At 44.3% G+C, this 18,383-nt stretch overlaps 1 protein-coding gene across 3 annotated transcripts in view; it reads right to left on the bottom strand.

Annotated features, from left to right (window-relative positions):
• plcb1 (phospholipase C beta 1) overlaps window positions 1-18,383 on the bottom strand; it is an 834,527-nt gene that overhangs the window by 69,336 nt on the left and 746,808 nt on the right. For all 3 annotated transcript variants that reach the window (XM_072581462.1, XM_072581463.1, XM_072581461.1), the window contains 4 exons: window positions 17,502-17,634; window positions 17,347-17,400; window positions 14,206-14,425; window positions 2,095-2,275 (listed from right to left, as the gene is read on the bottom strand). In XM_072581462.1, the coding sequence (XP_072437563.1) occupies window positions 2,095-2,275; window positions 14,206-14,425; window positions 17,347-17,400; window positions 17,502-17,634 (588 nt within the window). The remainder of the gene's footprint in view (window positions 1-2,094; window positions 2,276-14,205; window positions 14,426-17,346; window positions 17,401-17,501; window positions 17,635-18,383) is intronic.

Raw genomic sequence — 18,383 nt, 5'->3', positions numbered from 1 at the left:
GACTGTAGATATGTCACTTTCAACAATGGGAAGGACAGGATGAAGATTATGTGTGGAATGCATATCTGGATGAAGAAAAGGAGAAATTTGGAGGAACAGCGCACAAGATTAAAGAAGAATGAACATTACATGGGGAAAATGGGAAACAAACTGCTTGAAAAGAATTATATCAGAAGGAAGATACTGAAACTATTAGGTACTGTCCAGTTTGTAGACTGACTAATTTGATATAAAATGCAAAATTATTTTTCTCATGTTAAATCATGGGTTGGGATCATTTGTCATGGTGAAACCTTTTCACCACTCATTGAACATGCCCAGATGTTTTTAATTATTTTGAAGATGTTTAAGAAAGGCCCTTTTATAACATGTCAGTGCAAATGGCCCAAAGCAATTCACATGCAATGGATGATTTGACTGCAGTGGAATCTTTGTTAATTGAGCATTTAGGGTAGAATAGCTGAAAATTTGACATTAAAAATCACACAACACCAGGTTATAGTCCAACAGGTTTAATTGGAATAGCTTCATCAGGTGATAGGAGCGTCGCTCCGAAATCTAGTGTGCTTCCAGTTAAACCTATTGGACTATAACCTGGTGTTGTGTGAGTTTTAACTTTGTACACCCCAGTCCAACACCGGCATCTCCAAATCATGAAAATTTGACAACTGTAGTGACCCCACAACTGTTACAGTAGCACTTAAACTGGAGGTGATTTAACATGCTGTTGCCTGTGTTATTTACTGGGGTTGGTTGGATATGTGGCTTGCAATGTTGAGTGTTGCGAACGGGCTCAATTCCTGTACTAACTGGTGAAGGTCTCTTCTCCTTAACCTCTCCCCTGAGCTTAGGCATGTTGACCCTCAGGTGAAACCACCACTAGTCACCTCTCTCTCTCTCTCTCTCTGTATAGTCCAGCATGGCTACCTTACTGGCACTGTGTTCTGTTTATTTATTGTCCTTACCCATCCAGCTGGTCATGGTCACAATTCTGGAACATGCTGTTGAAGAATCCTTGGTGAATTTCAGCAATGCAACTTGTCGATGGTACAAGTTGCTACTGGGTACTTGCAAAAGAAGCAATCTTTTTCACACAGTGAGCAGTTACGGTAGAGGGATATGGGCCCAGGGCAGACAGGTGGCACCAGCCAAGTTTGGGGTTATGGGAGGCAGGGACTGGTTGGACCAAAGGTTCTGTTTCTGCACTATATGACTCTACGATCTGGAATGCACTTTCTGAAAGGGCGGTGGAGCCAAAGTCGACGAATTGCAGAGGAAATCGGATTGTTATCCAAAAGGGAGGGCGTGGAGCATTCTGAAGAAGAGTCATATCAGACTCGAAATGTTACCTCTGCTTTCTCTCTGCACAGATGATGCCAGTCCGGCTGAGTTTCTCCAGCAATTTCTGCTCCAGATTTCTGGCACCTGCAGCTCTTTGTTTTACTTAGTTTTCTTATTCATTCACGGGATGGGGGCATCGCTGGCTCGGCCAGCATTTATTGCCCATCCCTAATTGCCCAGAGGGCAGTTAAGAGTCAACCACATTATTACGGGTCTGGAGTCACATATAGGCCAGACCACGTAAGGACAGCAGTTTCCTTCCCTAAAGTACATTCGTGAACTAGATGGGTTTTTCCTGACAATCAACAATGGTTTTCATATACCCTCAATCCCAGATTTTTACTGAATTCAAACTGCACCATCCACTGTGGAGGTATTCAAACCTAGCCCCCAGGACATTACCTGTGTCTCTGGGATAAGAGTTGAGAGTGTGTTGCTGGAAAAGCACAGCAGGTCAGACAGCATCCGAGGAGCAGGAAAATCCAGCATCTGCAGACCTCACTGTCTCCTCTCTGGGATAAGAGTCCAGCGTTAATACCACTAGACCATCACTTCCCCTCATTAGGATGTGTTAAGTGTTACTGGCAGATGATAGGGGAAAGGCAGAAGGAGAATTGCTCGTTCAGAGAGCGGGCGCAGATACAATGGGCTGAATGGCTTCTATCGGTGCTACAAGAATTCTGCAAAATCAACCAAAACACGGAATTGATGATCAGTGACACACGGGCGGTAAAACAAAACTCTGAGCAACACCTGCTTAACGTGCTCCCGCTTCTGGTATTTTTCACTGTAATACTGCTCCTGTCTCAGGTTTAACAGCTGTTGCTGCTGTTGTTCTTTGAGCTCTGCTAACTTCTGCGTCATCTCTGCATCAAGGGCAGAAAGCTCTTGCTCGACGCTGGAACTGGGATGTTCCGGACTCGCTGATTCAGGCCTGTCAGTTCAAAAAGAGAAACCGTGTCATGTCCACATTTTCACATCAAAGTAAAAAACAAAATCTCTAAATATTTTTCTTTGTGTCTGTTTGTTGATATTTGAGACTGTATCATACATGCAGATTACCTCAATTGGCATGCTCTGATGAAGAGTCATCGCGACTCGAACCCTTAGCTTGCTCTCTCTCCATGGATGCTGCCTGACCCACTGAGATCTCCAGCATTGGTTGGTTTCAGTACAGATTTCAACACCAGCAACAACTTGCTCCTTCTCTGATAGACAAAGATGAACCTAAGGACCCTTTGTTTCACTCAGCTCAAATTATAGAATCCCTACAGTGTGGAAACAGGCCATCCAGCTTTACAAGTCCAGACCAACCTTCCGAAGAGTAACCCACCCAGACCCATTCCCTTACTACTCTACATTTACCCCTAACTAATGCACCTAGCCTACACATCCCTGAACACAATGCACAATTTTAGCATGGCCAATCCAACAAACCTGCACATCTTTAGACTGTGGGAGGAAGCCAGAGCACCCAGAGGAAATCCACATCGACACAGGGAGAACATGCAAACTCCACACAGTCACCAGAGGCTGGAATCAAACGTGGGTCCCTGGCACTGTGAGGCAGCAGTGCTAACCACCGAGCCACCGTGCTACAAAGATCCAGTCAAAAGAAGAGTCAATTTTCTCTTGTTGTGACTGGCTTTTTCTAATTCTCTTTTATGTCTCCCAGCCAATGATGTCCTGCATATCCAACATTGTGAATATTTCCTTGTTAATTGAAGAAAATTATTTTTTAAAATGTTCAAATGATGAGAAAGAGGTTCCTGCCTAGTTTAGTCTCTAAGAATCCTCATTCATGTTTTCCAATCCCTTTTCTGCCATCCTTATCCGTCTCTGTGGCATGGTGCATCTCTGCAGGCCTTTCAAATTGACTCACACTGCTCCAAGTCTGGTTTCCCTTCCCTCGCTGCACCCAATTTCCATCACTTCACCATTAGTGGGTGCTCCTTCAGCCACCTAGACCCTGAACTCAGGTATTTTCTAACTTCACTTCACTGTCGCTGTGTCAAAATCCTGGAATTGCCTCCCTAATGAGTCCATGAATAGCACAATGATGACAGCGGTTCAAGAGGGCAGCTCGCTACCACCTCCTCAAGGGACAACTAGGGACGGCCAATAAAAATTGCTGACCCAGTCACATCGCGGGAATGAATAGAAGGAAAAAATATCCTCTCTGCCTTTCTATCTCTCTCTCTCTTTAAGATACTCCATGAATTCTTCCCCATCTTTGCCGATGTCTCCTTAAATTGCTTAACTTCAAAGATGGTCTGATACCGTTTTTGCCAATCATTGTGTGCTGTTTTGCGGTGCTTGAGGAAGGCACGTGGTTATTCTTAACATCAGCTGATTCATTCTGATCCCTTTGAAACAGTTTGACAGGCACCAAAGAGAACAGCAACAAGTGCCAAACAAATGTGGAGACAGGACAAGTAAATATGGTGAACTCATCAGTTACACAAATACACAACCATGGGAGATTCGCCAAAGGAGACAAACTGGAAGGGAGAAAATACTTGGAAGATAAAGCAGATCTGACAACATCTGGAGGAGTAAAGGATGGCTTATAGAGTCAGAGAGATGTACAGCACGGAAACAAACCCCTAGGTCCAACTCATCCATGCTGACTAGATATCCTAAATTAATCTAGTCCCGTTTGCAAGTGTTTGGCCCATATCTCTGTAAATACTTATTATTCATATACCCATCTAGATGTCTTTTAAATGTTGTAATTGTAGCAGCCTCTACCACTTCCTCATTCCATACACAAACCACCCTCTGCATGAAAAAGATTGCCCCTGAGAGATCCCTTTTAAATCTTTCCCCTCTCACCTTAAACCTATGCCCTGTATGATGTGAAGTTTCCGGTGCTGGACTGGGGTGGACAAAGTCAGAAGTCACAGGGCAACAGGTTATAGTCCAACAGGTTTATTTAAAATCACTAGCTTTCAGAGCGCTACTCCGTTGTCAGGTGGAATTTTCATGAAGGAGCAGCGCTCTGAAAGCTTGTGAATTTAAATAAACCTGTTGGACTATAGCCTGTTGTCCTGTGACTTCTGACTTTGTCTAATCCCTCTTGCTTTGTCCTCCCCCAACCTGGTTTAAGGTGGCCTGTTTATTAAAGGGAGCACATGCAAACTCATCAAAATCGCTCAAGGATCAATGGCGCTAATTGTAACTCGCTGGATGAATAATGAGTGATAACGTGGCTATGTTAAAGAACATGGTGTTGCAGGACCACAGAAGTGTTATGGCACAGAGAAGAGTCCATTTCACCCATCACTGACTGAGAGGAAGAAAGGGATGCCCATTCTGATCCCAGTTTCCAGTACCCGTCCTGTAGCCTTGCTGGTTCCAGCACTTAAGGAGCAGCAAATTCCAGACACACACTACCTTCTGGGTGAACAAGTTTTCCCTCAAATCTCCTCTATCAAACACCTTCAGTCTGTGTCTCCTGGTAACTAAATGTGCTGCTGGGCAAAACAAGTCTGTCTTATCCACTCCACCTGGACTGCTCATTACGTTGTATACCTTAATTAAATAATTACATTGAATTAAGCCGTCAGCCTCTAAGGAAAACAACAAGCAATCTGCCCTCAATGCTACAGCTTTCAAGATTGACCAATATTCTCATAAATCTCCCCTTGTCCTCTCTCCAGAATGATTATGTCCTTTCTATAATGCAGTGACCAGAACTCAACACAAATCGCCAGCTGGGGTCAAACCAGTTCCAGGACCACATGCCTGGTTTTGTTTTCTATACCTTGTCCAACGAAGGAAAGCACTTGACATGCTCTTTTTACCCTATCCATCCATCCTTATATCTTCAAGGACAAATCCTGTGCACTTCCTTCCCAATGTCCTCCTGTTTATTGTGCATTTATGAGTTTTGTTTACCCTCCCCAAATGTATTACCTCAAGCTTCTCCATACTGAACTCCAATAACCATTTTTCTGCCCAGCTAAACCACCAGTCATATTCTGGAGTCAGCCGGTGTCCTTTTCACTATCAACAACACAGTCAATTTTTGATTCATCTACAAATATCCCAATGATGCCTCCCACATTTCAGTCCAATCATTCAAAATCATTACCATAACAAATCATAGTTGATTAACCCTTGTGGGTTAATTTATTTACAACAGTAAAACACATTATAAGTTAAGAAGCAGATATTACAGGACAGCTGGGAAATGGAGTAGCAGGCAGAGTTGCAACATTGCATACACACAGTATATGGAACTCTAATGGTGAACTCTCTTAAAGGGATGTGGTCCTGCAACTGGTTTGACCCCAGCTGGCGATTTGTGTTGAGTTCTGGTCACTGCATTATAGAAAGGTCATAATCATTCTGGAGAGAGGACAGGGGAGATTTATGAGAATATTGGTCAATCTTGAAAGCTGTAGCATTGAGGGCAGATTGCTTGTTGTTTTCCTTAGAGGCTGACAGCTTAATTCAATTTAATTATTTAATTAAGGTGTACAATGTAATGAGCAGTCCAGGTAGAGTGGATAGGACAGACTTATTTTGCCCAGCAGCGCATTTAGTTACCAAGAGACACAGACTGAAGGTGTTTGATAGAGGAGATTTGAGGGAAAACTTGTTCATTCAACAATAGTCATTAGGCACCTGTTCTATCCTTCCTCGAATCATCCATTTTCTAACAGGGCAAAAGGCAATTTAGTATCACTCACCAGCAGCTGAGTTTTGGAGACAGCATTTAGTGCAGAATTGTTTGGATCCCCTCACATCAAGGATTGAAAGATCGTTAATAAATTTAGCACCAGGCCAAGTTGTGGCCAACACGAAGGCAGGGCCTTCATCAGTGATTGGGAATATCATGCACGTTTGAATTTACAGTTGCCACATTGCCAATGGTGCGTGCTTGGGTGTCTACGGCTGACACCAATGCACAAGAGCTGTGTCTTTTTGCAAGACTCCACAGGTCTCTGTATGGAAATCTGAGAGGGGGTGCTTGGCCACTAGGTGGGGCTGCATCGCAGGGAAACCACCGAAATATAGAAGTACTTGAGTCACCTTTTCGAGTCCTGATACATCAGTTAGATTCATTTAAAAAGTGAATGGGATTGGGCTCACACTAAGCTCTTCCCCTTTATACTGGAATTAACTTCGATAAGGAGAATTACGATTTAAAATGTAACTTAATATTGAGTCCTGTGGCGTATTGCGAGAGTTGACGTACACTGACACACTGGAAAGAACAAGAATATTTTCAAACTTTGCACCATTTTGGAATTACGGGGGGCTTGGCAAGCTCATGGTTCCCTATTGGCTTCTCAATGACAAGGTCTTGGCCAATTGGTGTCTGCACAGTGGGACAGGGGTTAGCGAGTTTTGAGAAGATTTGTAGCTCAGGTTGAGGTTTTGGATGTAGGTTTGCTTGCTGAGCTGGAAGGCTCATTTCCAGACGTTTCATCACCCTACTAGGTAACATCTTCAGTGGGCCTCTGGGCGAAGCACTGTTGATAATTCCTGCTTTCTATTTATAAGTTTGGGCTTCTTTGGGTTGGTAATGTCATTTCCTGTGGTGACATCATTTCCTGTGGTGATGTCATTTCCAGTTCTTTTTCTCAGTGGGTGGTAGATGGGGTCTAACCCGATGTGTTTGTTGATAGAGTTCCGGTTGGAATGCCATGTTTCTAGGAATTCTCGTGTGTCCCTCTGTTTGGCTTGTACTCGGATGGATGTGTTGTCCCAGTCAAAGTGGTGTCCTTCCTCATCTGTATGTAAGGATACTAGTGACAGAGGATCATATCTTTTTGTGGCTAGCTGGTGTTCATGTATCCTGGTGGCTAGTTTTTTGCCTGTTTGTCCAATGTAGTGTTTGTTACAGTCCTTGCACAGTATTTTGTGAATGATATTAGTCTTGCTTGTCTGTAAAGGGTCTTTCACAAACCCACCAACACACTAAAACAGCAGCTAATGAACTTGAAAGACCCTATACAGACAACAAGCAAAACTAATGTCATTTACAAAATACCGTGCAAGGACTGTAACAAACACTACATTGGACAAACAGGCAGAAAACTAGCCACCAACTAGCCACAAAATGACATGACCCTCTCTCACTAGTTTCCTTACATACGGATGAGGAAGGACACCACTTTGACTTGGACAACACATCTATTCTAGGACAAGCCAAACAGACACACACACGAGAATTCCTAAAAGCATAGCATTCCAACCGGAACTCTATCAACAAACAAGTCGAGATAGAACCCATCTACCACCCCCTGAGAAAAAGAACAGGAAATTACATCACCACAGGAAATGACATCACCACCGGAAATGAAATTACCAACCCAAAGAAACCCAAACATATAAATAGAAAGTAGGAATTTTCAGCATTGCTTCGCCTGAGGCCCACTGAAGATGTTACCTAGTAGGGTGATGAAACGTCTGGAAATGAACATTCCAGCTGAGCGAGCAAACCTACATCTAGGGACAGGGGTTCTAAGATTCCAAGTGTCACCCCATGCTCTTTCCCAGCTTGTTCACATAATGGGAACAATGTGCCCCCAGGAAGGAAAAATGGGCTGAAATTACCTTATTCCTTCTAATACACTGCTTATGCAAAACTTATCCTGTCCTACAAGGCTCATTTCTGGCTGGATCTTACATTTTCTTTTGGTTCGCTGTGTTGGGTTTTTGGAGAGATATGAGACCTCGCGACATTTTTCGCCATGCCTGACCAAACGTTCCTTACTAACCACCCACCCTGCCTCTACGGCGTCCCTCACATTTGGCCCTAACCCTGTCTTTCTGACAACAATTCACCACTCAGTGGCTATACAGTGAAGGACGCCCATTTCAATTGACCTTCCCACTCCCTTTCGAATCCAGTCCTCGGTAGTATAGTGGTTAATATCCCTGCCTGTCACGTGGGAGTCCGGGGTTCAATTCCCCACTGGAGATGCTGCTGCATTGGGGTGGCACGGTGGCTCAATGGTTAGCACTGCTGCCTCACAGCACCAGGATCCAAGGTTTGATTCCAGCCTTGGGCGACTGACTGTGTGGATATTGCACATTCTCCCCGTGTCTGCATGGGTTTCCTCCGGGTGCTCTGGTTTCCTCCCACATTTCAAAGATATGCAGGTTAGGTGAATTGGCCATGCTAAGTTGCCCATAGTGCTAGGTGAATTAGACAGAGGGAAATGGGTCTGGGTGGGTTACTCTTTGGAGGGTCGGTGTGGACTGGTTGGGCTGAAAGGCCTCTTTTCACACTGTAGGGAATCTAATCATATGACTGTCCTTGGCCTCCTCCATTGCCACAACGAACCAAACTGCAAATTGGAGGGACAACATCTCATCTTCCACTTGGGCAGCCTGGAGGACTCAAAGTTGAGTTCTCTAATTTCAAATAATCTCCCTTCCCAGCCCCTCCCCCTCCCTTCCACTGCTCTCTGCCAACAAGCAGATTAATTCCTCCCATTGACCAACCAGATCGTTCCCTCTACCTGTCTTCACCTATCCCCACTTCACCACCCTGCCCCCTACCACCCCTTTATCTGCAGCTCTCCCCACACCCAACCCCAGTCCTGAAGAAAGGTTATACCGGAAACATTGACTTCTCCACCTGCTGATGCTGTCTGGCTTGCTGTGTTTTTCCAGCCTCCTGCTTGTCTGTTCCAGTGAAGGACAGACAGCCCTTGAGTCTGTGTCATCATTGAGAGGCTCACTGTGCACCCAGACAAACATTGGCAATCTAGCATCGCCCCGCACCAGCGATGTGATGCCACAAAGCCACAGTGTTGCATCCCAACCCCTCCACACACACAACCAGCATGGCTGGCACTCCCGATCACCCTAGTTACCGTTTAACCACTGGGCCATCCACTTCCCTGTCCTTCAGTACAACCCGCATGAAGACCCTGTCTGTGTCCCTGCTACTCTTACCCCAGTGCCCAGTAATTAACAGCCCAAATCTGGTGTGACCCTTTTATGAAGGAGTCTGAAGGAGACTCAGACCAGAAGCGAAATGTTAGCTCTGTTCCTTTCTCCACAGACGCCTGCTCAGTTTGTCCAACATTCTCCCTGTTTGTTTTGGATTTACAGCATCTGCAGTATTTTGCTTTTCTTACAGCAGAGATAAGCCATTTGAGCCTGCCTCGCCAGGCAATATGTTAGGAAGTAGGATAGAGCAACAGGAGAAGGCCATTTGGCCCATCAAGCCTGCTCCACCCATCAGTTAGATCATGGACTGCCATTGACTTCAATGTCATTTCCCCACATTACCCTTTGAAACCTTTCAATAGACAGATACCTATTAATGTCTTCAACGTGATTGAGCCCCCACAGTACTCTGCATGAGAGAATTCCAAAAATGACCACCTTAGACTGAAGACGTTCCTCCTCATCTCAGTCCTCAGTGGACCTATCTCTTATTCAGAGATTGTACCCTGTCTTTTGAGAGCAACTGTGCAAGCCAGGACAATCATCCTTCCTGCATCTACTCCCTGCAAGATCATGGCTGTTTTGACTCCACTTTCCTGTCTGTCATTCATGACCCTCCACATCCTTGTCAATAAACAGACATTCAATCAACTTCCCTCCAATACCAATGCTCACTAGTTGCAAGGTCCACCATCTACAAGATGCACGGCAAAAATCTACCAAAGATCCTCAGACAGCACCTTCCAAACCCACAACCACTTTCAACTAGAAGGACAAGGGCAGCAGACACTTGGGAAAACCACCCCCTGAAGTTTCCCTCCAAGTCACTCACCATCCTGACTTGAAAATATATTGCTGTTCCTCCAGTGTCACTGGGTCAAAATCCAGGAACTTACCCCTCCCCACCCTCTGCAGCACCCCCCCCCCCCCCCCCCCCCACCACCCCCCCACCAACTAAAGGCACTGTGGCTCTATCTGCAGCAAGTGGAGGGCAGCAGTTCAAGAGGGCAGCTCACCACCACCTTCTCAAAGGCAAACAGAGATGAGTAATAAATGCCGGCCCAGGTAATGATGCCCATGTCCTGTGAGTAGGTTAAAAAAAAAGAATCTGCTCCTCATCTCTGTCTCAAATGAGAATTGCCTTAATTTGAAACTGTGGTATGACATGCTTCTAAAATGGGAAAACTGGACTGTTTGTGTCACATGATGGGAAGATTTTGAAGAAACAAACGCAGTCATTTGAAACGTACAGAGATGCTGTGACAGGGAGAGGAAAAACTGACGCAGGGTTATCTACTCATTGACTTCACTGATTACACTGAAAAAATAATTGACCAGAACAAGGCATCTTCTCTAAAGTTAGCTGATTGAATGAACTCATCCAGGACTGGCTTGATAGCAATTTGAAAGCACTTTAACTTCAACTGAGCAACATAATAGCACAGAGCATCGATCTCTATCCTAGTCAAGCAGTGTTTAATTGGGTAATCCTTGAGCAGAGACACAGTGAGTGCTGGTAATACATTAAGTAGAGACTGTGGCTTCTCATTCACACAAAGGTTGATGAGTCAAGTTGTAATAATCCCAGTCCCATGCCTCCAATGCCTGGAGGAGGAGCGCCTCATATTCCGCCTTGGGACTCTGCAACCCCACGGGATCAATGTGGATTTCAACAGCTTCCTTATTTCCCCTCCCCCAACATTATCCCAGTCCCAATCCTCAAACTCAGTGCTGTCCTCCAGACCTGTCCATCACACCCTCCTCTGACCTATCACCTTCTCCCTCACTTTTATCCACCTATTGCTTTCCCAGATACCTCCCCCAACCCCAACCTCCTCCCATTTATCTCTCACCCCGACCCACAAGCCTCATTCCTGATGAAGGGATTATGCCTGAAACATCGATTTTCCTGCTCCTCGGATGCTGCCTGACTGGCTGTGTGTTTCCAGCACCACACTCTCAATATTGTAATATCTCACTTCCTTTATCCTGTATAATGTACCATGTTGATTATGTACAAGCTTCTGTCTTCCAGCTACATCCAATTAACTCAGACCTTATTTTTCCTAATAAAACAAATGGCAACTAAAAGGGATACCATTAAACAAATCATTCAATCATGAGCCAGCTTAGAAACCACCAGCTCAGATTCAAGAACAGCTTCTTCCCTTCTGTTACCAGACTTATGAACAGACCTCTCATACATTAGAGTTGATCTTTCTCTGCACTGTTTCTGTAGCTGTAACACTATATTCTGTTCTATTAGCCTGATTTACTTACGTAACATTTGATTTATCTGGTTAGCACGCAAAACAATACTTTTCACTGTATCTCGGTACATGTGACAATAATAAATCAAATCAAATCAAATTAAAAATCAGCCAAGAGACCATTCTCAATCAGCTTCCAGTTAAGTAAATAAGAAGGGCAAACAATCTAAAATTCTACTCTGCCATTTTTGTGCAGTCATGACGTGGAGGTGCTGGTGTTGGATTGGGGTGGACAAAGTCATAAGTCACATGACACCAAGGTATAGTCCAACAGGTTTATTTGAAATTACAAGCTTTCGGAGCGCTGCTCCTCCATCACGTGAAATAAACTGATAAAGGAGCAGCGCTCTGAAAGCCTGTGAATTCAAATAAACCTGTTGGACTGTAACCTGGTGTTGTGTGACTTCTGACTTTGTCCAATCAGTAATTATTCCCCCCACCACTGTTGACTGAGGCTGTAAAATTAAAAAGGTCCTAAAAACGTTTAAAAATGCAAGTTTGACAATATTAGAATGAGATGAAGTTATCAATCGTGCTTTTGGAACGTTTTTCCCTTGAGGCCTTGGCAGCCATCAGATGCCTGGGCTTGTAGTTCATTTCATAAGTTCATAAAATATAGGAGTAGAATTAGACCATTCTGCCCATTGAGCCTGCTCCGCCATTCCATCATGGCTGATATGTTCCTCACCTTCACTTTCCTGCCTTCACCCTATAACCCTTCAACCCAGCACCAATTAAAAATCTGTCCAACTCCTCCTTAAATTTACTCTCTGCCCACCGCACTTTGGGGTAGCAAATTCCACGGACGCACAACCCTTTGGGAGGTACAGGCAGCGATTCCTTTGGGAGAGGTAGTTTCTCCTCAACTCTGTTTTAAATTTGCTCCCCCTTAACCTCAGACAATGACCTCTCGTCCTAGAATGCCCCACAAGAAGAAGCATCCACTCCACGTCTACTTCATCAACACCTTTCATCGTCTTGAATACCTCAATTTGATCTCCCCTCATTTTTCTGAATTCCAGAGAGTTTGGGCCTAAACTGTCCAATCTCTTTCTTCATACAACAAACCCCTCATCTCTAGGATCAAGGTATTGCCCTGGTGTACAACCCCGTTAGCTGAAGGGAATCGACACCTGTACCTGCACTAGCAATTCTCAGCTTCCCATTTTCAAGGCTAACCAGTCCAACTCTGCGCTGAGAAGGACAAGGGCAGCAGATTCCTGGGAACACCACCAGCTGCAGTTCTCTGCCAGGCTACCCATCCTCCCGACTTGGAAATACACAACAATCGGTGATCATTCTCATGGCCACTGTCACTGGAACTTTATCTTCCAGAATTCCACCAAGTGCAGTGGTGGGATTAGAACCCCCTGTCCCCAGAAGCAGAGGTGTGGCTTCTGGAGTATAAACCCAGTGACATCACAACTGTGGGGCACTTTGCATTTATTTCCAAAACCAGCAAAGAAACGTTTGCTTAAACTGCCACGGTGATGTTACCAGTCAAGCGCTGTTTGAGAGGATTCACTGATGCTGCTGGGGAGGAGTGTCCATGTCATTACAGGCACAACAGAGTGTGGGCTAACTGTGAGTGACTCTCTGCAGCTCCCTTGCACAGCAAGATCCAAACCAGCCCACCCAACAGTACTTCATCTAAATCCGCACATTCATGTTAATCCCTCTCCCTTTTGGGTGGTATCCCTTTCTCTAAAGGGATGCTGTCTACTCTGCCATTACTTACAAGTCCGGGATGGAGTTTAAGATAGAACCTGTGCTGTGGAAAAACTTGGGATGGAAACTGAGACAGCAGCTCAGCAAAGCAATTACTTGGAGATTCATTCATCCATTCATCCACGTAGTCAGTTTCTACTCTTCATTTCAATCTCGGGAAACTTTTATTACCCTGTGTGACTCACAAGATTCATCTCATGCTGTGAATCTGCAATGTGACCATTTAATGTGCCTGATGTATCATCCCTCAAGAGTCTGATGTTCCAGTGCGGCCGCGAGACGGATTTGAAACAAACTTCTGAGGAAAGTTGTTTCCGGGAAGGCCGGTTGGGAGTTTGGACAATTCCTCTGAAATTCCCACAAAAAGACTTCATCTCATTTTCTAACAGCTTGTAAAGTATCTTCCCATTTCCAACACTCAGCAGCTGCCTGTGCTGCTCATGTGAGGGAAACAGTGAGCAGTAAGTTTTAACAATGCAGAAAAGACTCAGTGGATATACCAGGAATTTAAAATAAAAAGGAGTTATTGCTTTTCATTACTGTAGAAGCAAATTACAACAAAGGCATTTCCAAACCCACACTCCTTAAAATTATTTTAACATAGGTTAACAAAGACTTAATTCATTTTGGGCAAGATTAGATAACCTACAGTGCAGAAACAGGCCCTTCGAGTCCACACCGAATTTCCACAAAGTAACCCGTCCAGACCTACTTCCCTCTGACTAAGACACCTAACACAATGGGCAATTCACCAGACCTGCACATCATTGTGACTGTGGGAGGAAACCCACGCAGACACAGGGAGAACTTGCAAACTCTACACAGACAGCTCCCTGGCGCTGTGAGGCAGCAGTGCTAACCACTGAGCCACCGTGCCAGCCACGTTAGAACAATGTTAGAAAGCACACACAATCCCACAGTCAAAAGTATTTGAGAATGATTCACCTACCTCCTCTTACCATCTCGCTTTGCTGATTTTTCCAGAAGTACCCTGCGCCTTAAATACTCGTTCTGAAACTCGCTGGATTTTGCAGTGTGTTCTTTGATCAAATCAGTGGTTTTTTTGTGGTGTTTCTTCACCAGTTCCTTCATTTCTTTGTAGTGTTTTTTCTGGAGTTTCACAAATGGTTTTTGCTGTCTTAGCTCTTCCACGGTCTGGGCTTCCACCTCTGCAGTGGTTTACAGAAACCAATTGATCACATTAAATTGCTTTGCTTTCTCCCTCTTGTCGTTAGTAAATACCTAAGGCAATAGTTCAGAGTGCCATAAAACATAATATGATGCATCCTCAATGAAATAGCTACAACGATGAGGACTAATGGGTGCACATGTATACTTGAGCAGGATTTTTTTAGATTAGATTAGATTCCCTACAGGGTGGAAACAGGCCCTTCGGCCAAACAAGTCCACACCGACCCTCCGAAGAGTAACCCACCCAGTCTTATTACCCAACACTACAGGAATTTAGCATGGACAATTCACCTCAAATGCACACCTTTGGACGGTGGGAGGAAACTGGAGCACCCAGAGGAAACCCAGGCAGACATGGGGAGAATGTGCAAACTCCACACGGACAGTCACTGGAATCGAACCTGGGACCTTGGTGCTGTGAGGCTGCAGTGCTAACCACTGAGCCGCCGTGCCCCACCATGCTGCAGGGCTAGGATGAAAGAGGAGAGGAACTAATTGAATGCTCTTTCAAATGGTTGACACAGACATGATGGACTGAATGTCATCTTTCTGTTCTGTCCTGTTCTACAATTCTACAAATCTCTTAAATTAATTTAACTTGTCCTTAAAAACGATGAGGCAAAAGTGAGGACTGCAGATGCTGGAAACCAGAGTATAGATTAGAATGGTGATGGAAAAGCACAGCAGGTCAGGCAGCATCCAAGAGGTCCCTTCATCAGGACTGATTGAAAACGATGAACTCAGTTAAACTTGAAGAGATGAAGATGGTTAGAATCTGTGATTAAGAGAAGTCATTGGACTTTCCAATAAGGAGTTTCAGGATTGAAGGTGATTTAGCGGTTTTGATCAGAAATTGGCTACCTGATAGAAGACAGAGGATGGTGGTTGATGTGAATGTTTATTCTGGAGTTCAGTTAGCAGTGGTGTGCCACAAGGATCTGTTTTGGGGCCACTGCTGTTTGTCATTTTTATAAATGATCTGGATGTGGGCGTAGAAGGATGGGTTAGTAAATTTGCAGATGACAGTAAGGTAGGCAGAGTTGTGGATATTGCCAAAGGATGTTGTGGGTTACAGAGGGACATAGGTAGGATGCAGAGCTGGGCTGAGAAGTGACAAATGGAGTTTAATGCGGAAAAGTGTGAGGTGGTTCACTTTGGAAGAAGTAACAGGAATGCAGAGTACTGGGTGAATGGTAAAATTCTTGCAGTGTAGATAAACAGAGAGATCTCGGTGTCCTGGTGCATAAATTCCTGAAAGTTGCCACCTAGGTTGATAGCGTTGTTAAGAAGGCATATGGTGTGTTGGCATTTATTGGTAGAGGGATTGAGTTTCGTAGCCACGAGTTCATGCTTCAGCTGTACAAGACACTGGTAAGGCCGCACCTGGAGTATTGCATACAGTTCTGGTCACCGCATTATAGGAAGGATGTGGAAGCTTTACTAGGATGTTGCCTGGAATGGAAGGAAGGTCTTATGAGGAAAGGCTGAGGGAACTGAGGCTGTTTTTGTTGGAGAGAAGAAGGTTGAGAGATGATTTCATTGAGACGTATAAGATCATCAGAGGGTTAGATAGGGTGGATAGTGAGAGCCTTTCTCCACAGATGGTGATGGGTAACACGAGGGAACACAGCTTTAAATTGAGGGGTGAGAGATGGACTGTGCACTGGGCATGAAGTTAGCACTTAAACTAATTTTGGTTTTAAGCTTTTTGTATTCTACTCCTAAGTTTGATGTATGCATCTGAGCAGCCTTTGGAATCCCAGCAATTTTATCACAATCTGATTGAACCCTTTGAAACTCAGCTCCACGTCACATTTCAGTTTTACAAAACTAAAGTTCAACTGTCTGACTGCTCTCTCCTGTCTCACCGTATCCTAATGACTTTAAACATGAACTGGCAGCTTTAAAATGATATTGGGTGACAAATATATGATGCTTTCAGACTATTTTGCCGACTGGTCTAACAGGAGTACAAAAAAACAAGGGAATACACATAGTTGAAACAACAAATGGTGCATGAATGTATTTGAATGATAAAGATGCTCTACGATACAGTTTCCAAGTTAAGTGAAGTATGATCACTCAGAAAGAGAGCATTCATTTTGCTTTCTGTTTTTATTTTTTGTCCTCGCTCTACAGAAACTGAGACAAAAAAGTATTAGATAAAACTTTTCTCTTTCATTTATAAGCAAACAATGTGAGTTAAATTGTACAGATGGCATTAATGCTCCTCTTGTTTGCTGTAATTATACAATGCGTATCTTTTCCTCGTTTGAAACAAAATATATTTTTCAATGACTGTTCCAAATGGTGGCTTCTCTGTCACTGATTATTAATATTGTAGCAATTTTATCACACCGATTGTCAAGTGAATAATAATCATGCCACAACCATGAATTTGTAACTGCATTTAGATTAGATTACTTACAATGTGGAAACAGGCCCTTCGGCCCAACAAGTCCACACCGACCCACCGAAGCACAACCCACCCACACCCAGTCCCCTACATTTACCCCTTCACCTAACACTACGGGCAATTTAGCATGGCCAATTCACCAAACCTGCATATCTGTGGACTGTGGGAGGAAACCAGAGCAAACCCAGGGAGAACGTGCAAACTCCACAGTCAGTTGCCTGAGGTAGGAATTGAACCCGGGTCTCTGGCGCTGTGAGGCAGCAGTGCTAACCACTGTGCCACCGTGCCGCCCACCCTGTCCTCTCTGCTTCTGTGTAAACTTGGATATACAGAAGTCTAATTTTTAAACAAAAGAGTCCATCAAATCAGGGTACAGTGCATGCATTTCATTCTTAATTCATCTCCATCTTTTTCTATATTTTAACATCTGGGATGGAAGTGATTTGAAGTCCTTGTGTCACGCAGAGTTTGTTAACAGCTTACCTGACAGGACGCTGTGCATGAGATCTTCTGCCTTACCAGTTGTCTTGACTGCAGCTAATGTACAACGTTTAAAAAAAAATTCAATTAGTAGAAAGGCTGCAAAAGCTATGTCTTCACTTCTTAAAAAGAATTCTGTTGTGCAGAAGCTCACTTACCTGGTGGAGGCTGAACGTGGGTGACTTGCGTTGAGGGTTTGGATGTTTGGCTGGATGTGTGACTGACACCATTCTCCGTGAGAGCTGTCTTGGGATCATTATTAGGCTCAGTGGGAATGTCACCGGGTTCCGCCTGAGGGACGGACAAGAACAGCTTATTTAGGAATGAGGAAATCCATCAGTTCCACTGAATGCAATGATCGCTGGATATCAACAAGGCTATCCCAACACTTGCTTTTGAACAAAAGCAAAACCCCTCCAACTCGCAGATCAAAGGCCCGGTTTACTGTGTAAGTTCGAAAACACGATTCCCATGACTGTTGCTGCACAATACTGATGTGAGACAATATCCAGATATATATGCATGAAGTTGGAACAAGTTTAAAAATAAAGCCCCTCAAATGAACCAGTCATTCCTGCCAACAGCATTCTAAGAAAATCAGTACCTCAGTTCCGCTATTTGAGTAAACGATATTGTGGTGTCCAATTTTTCGATACATATTTTCAACATTCTAATCCAGTCCTCTCCTCCTCTGGTTCTGATTCAGGCTTGTTTAAGTCGGCATCTGATTATCCCTGTGAATCTGCAGTTGCTCTCTTTATTCTCTCTCTCTCTCTCTCTCTCTCTCACACACACTCACTTTAATTTAAACTCCCACCCTCTCTGCAGGCAATTCAGACCCTGTGATGGCCAAACTCTGATGACCCGTTGCCATGGCACCAGATTGAGTGGTCCTCTGTGCTTCAGTTTGGATTTTTCACTCCTTGATGGTAATTACAGCCAATCAACAGGAAAATAAAGCTCTTCCACAGCATTACCCAGTCCCACCAGTGTGAGAACTCGCGCTGAAATTATATGGGCAGGGACGGCTGAGACACATT

The sequence above is a fragment of the Chiloscyllium punctatum genome, chromosome 11 (genome assembly GCF_047496795.1).
Source record: "Chiloscyllium punctatum isolate Juve2018m chromosome 11, sChiPun1.3, whole genome shotgun sequence".
Taxonomy (NCBI): domain Eukaryota; kingdom Metazoa; phylum Chordata; class Chondrichthyes; order Orectolobiformes; family Hemiscylliidae; genus Chiloscyllium; species Chiloscyllium punctatum.
Note: the sequence above shows the minus strand (reverse complement) of the source record. Positions and strands in the feature narration are given on the sequence as shown.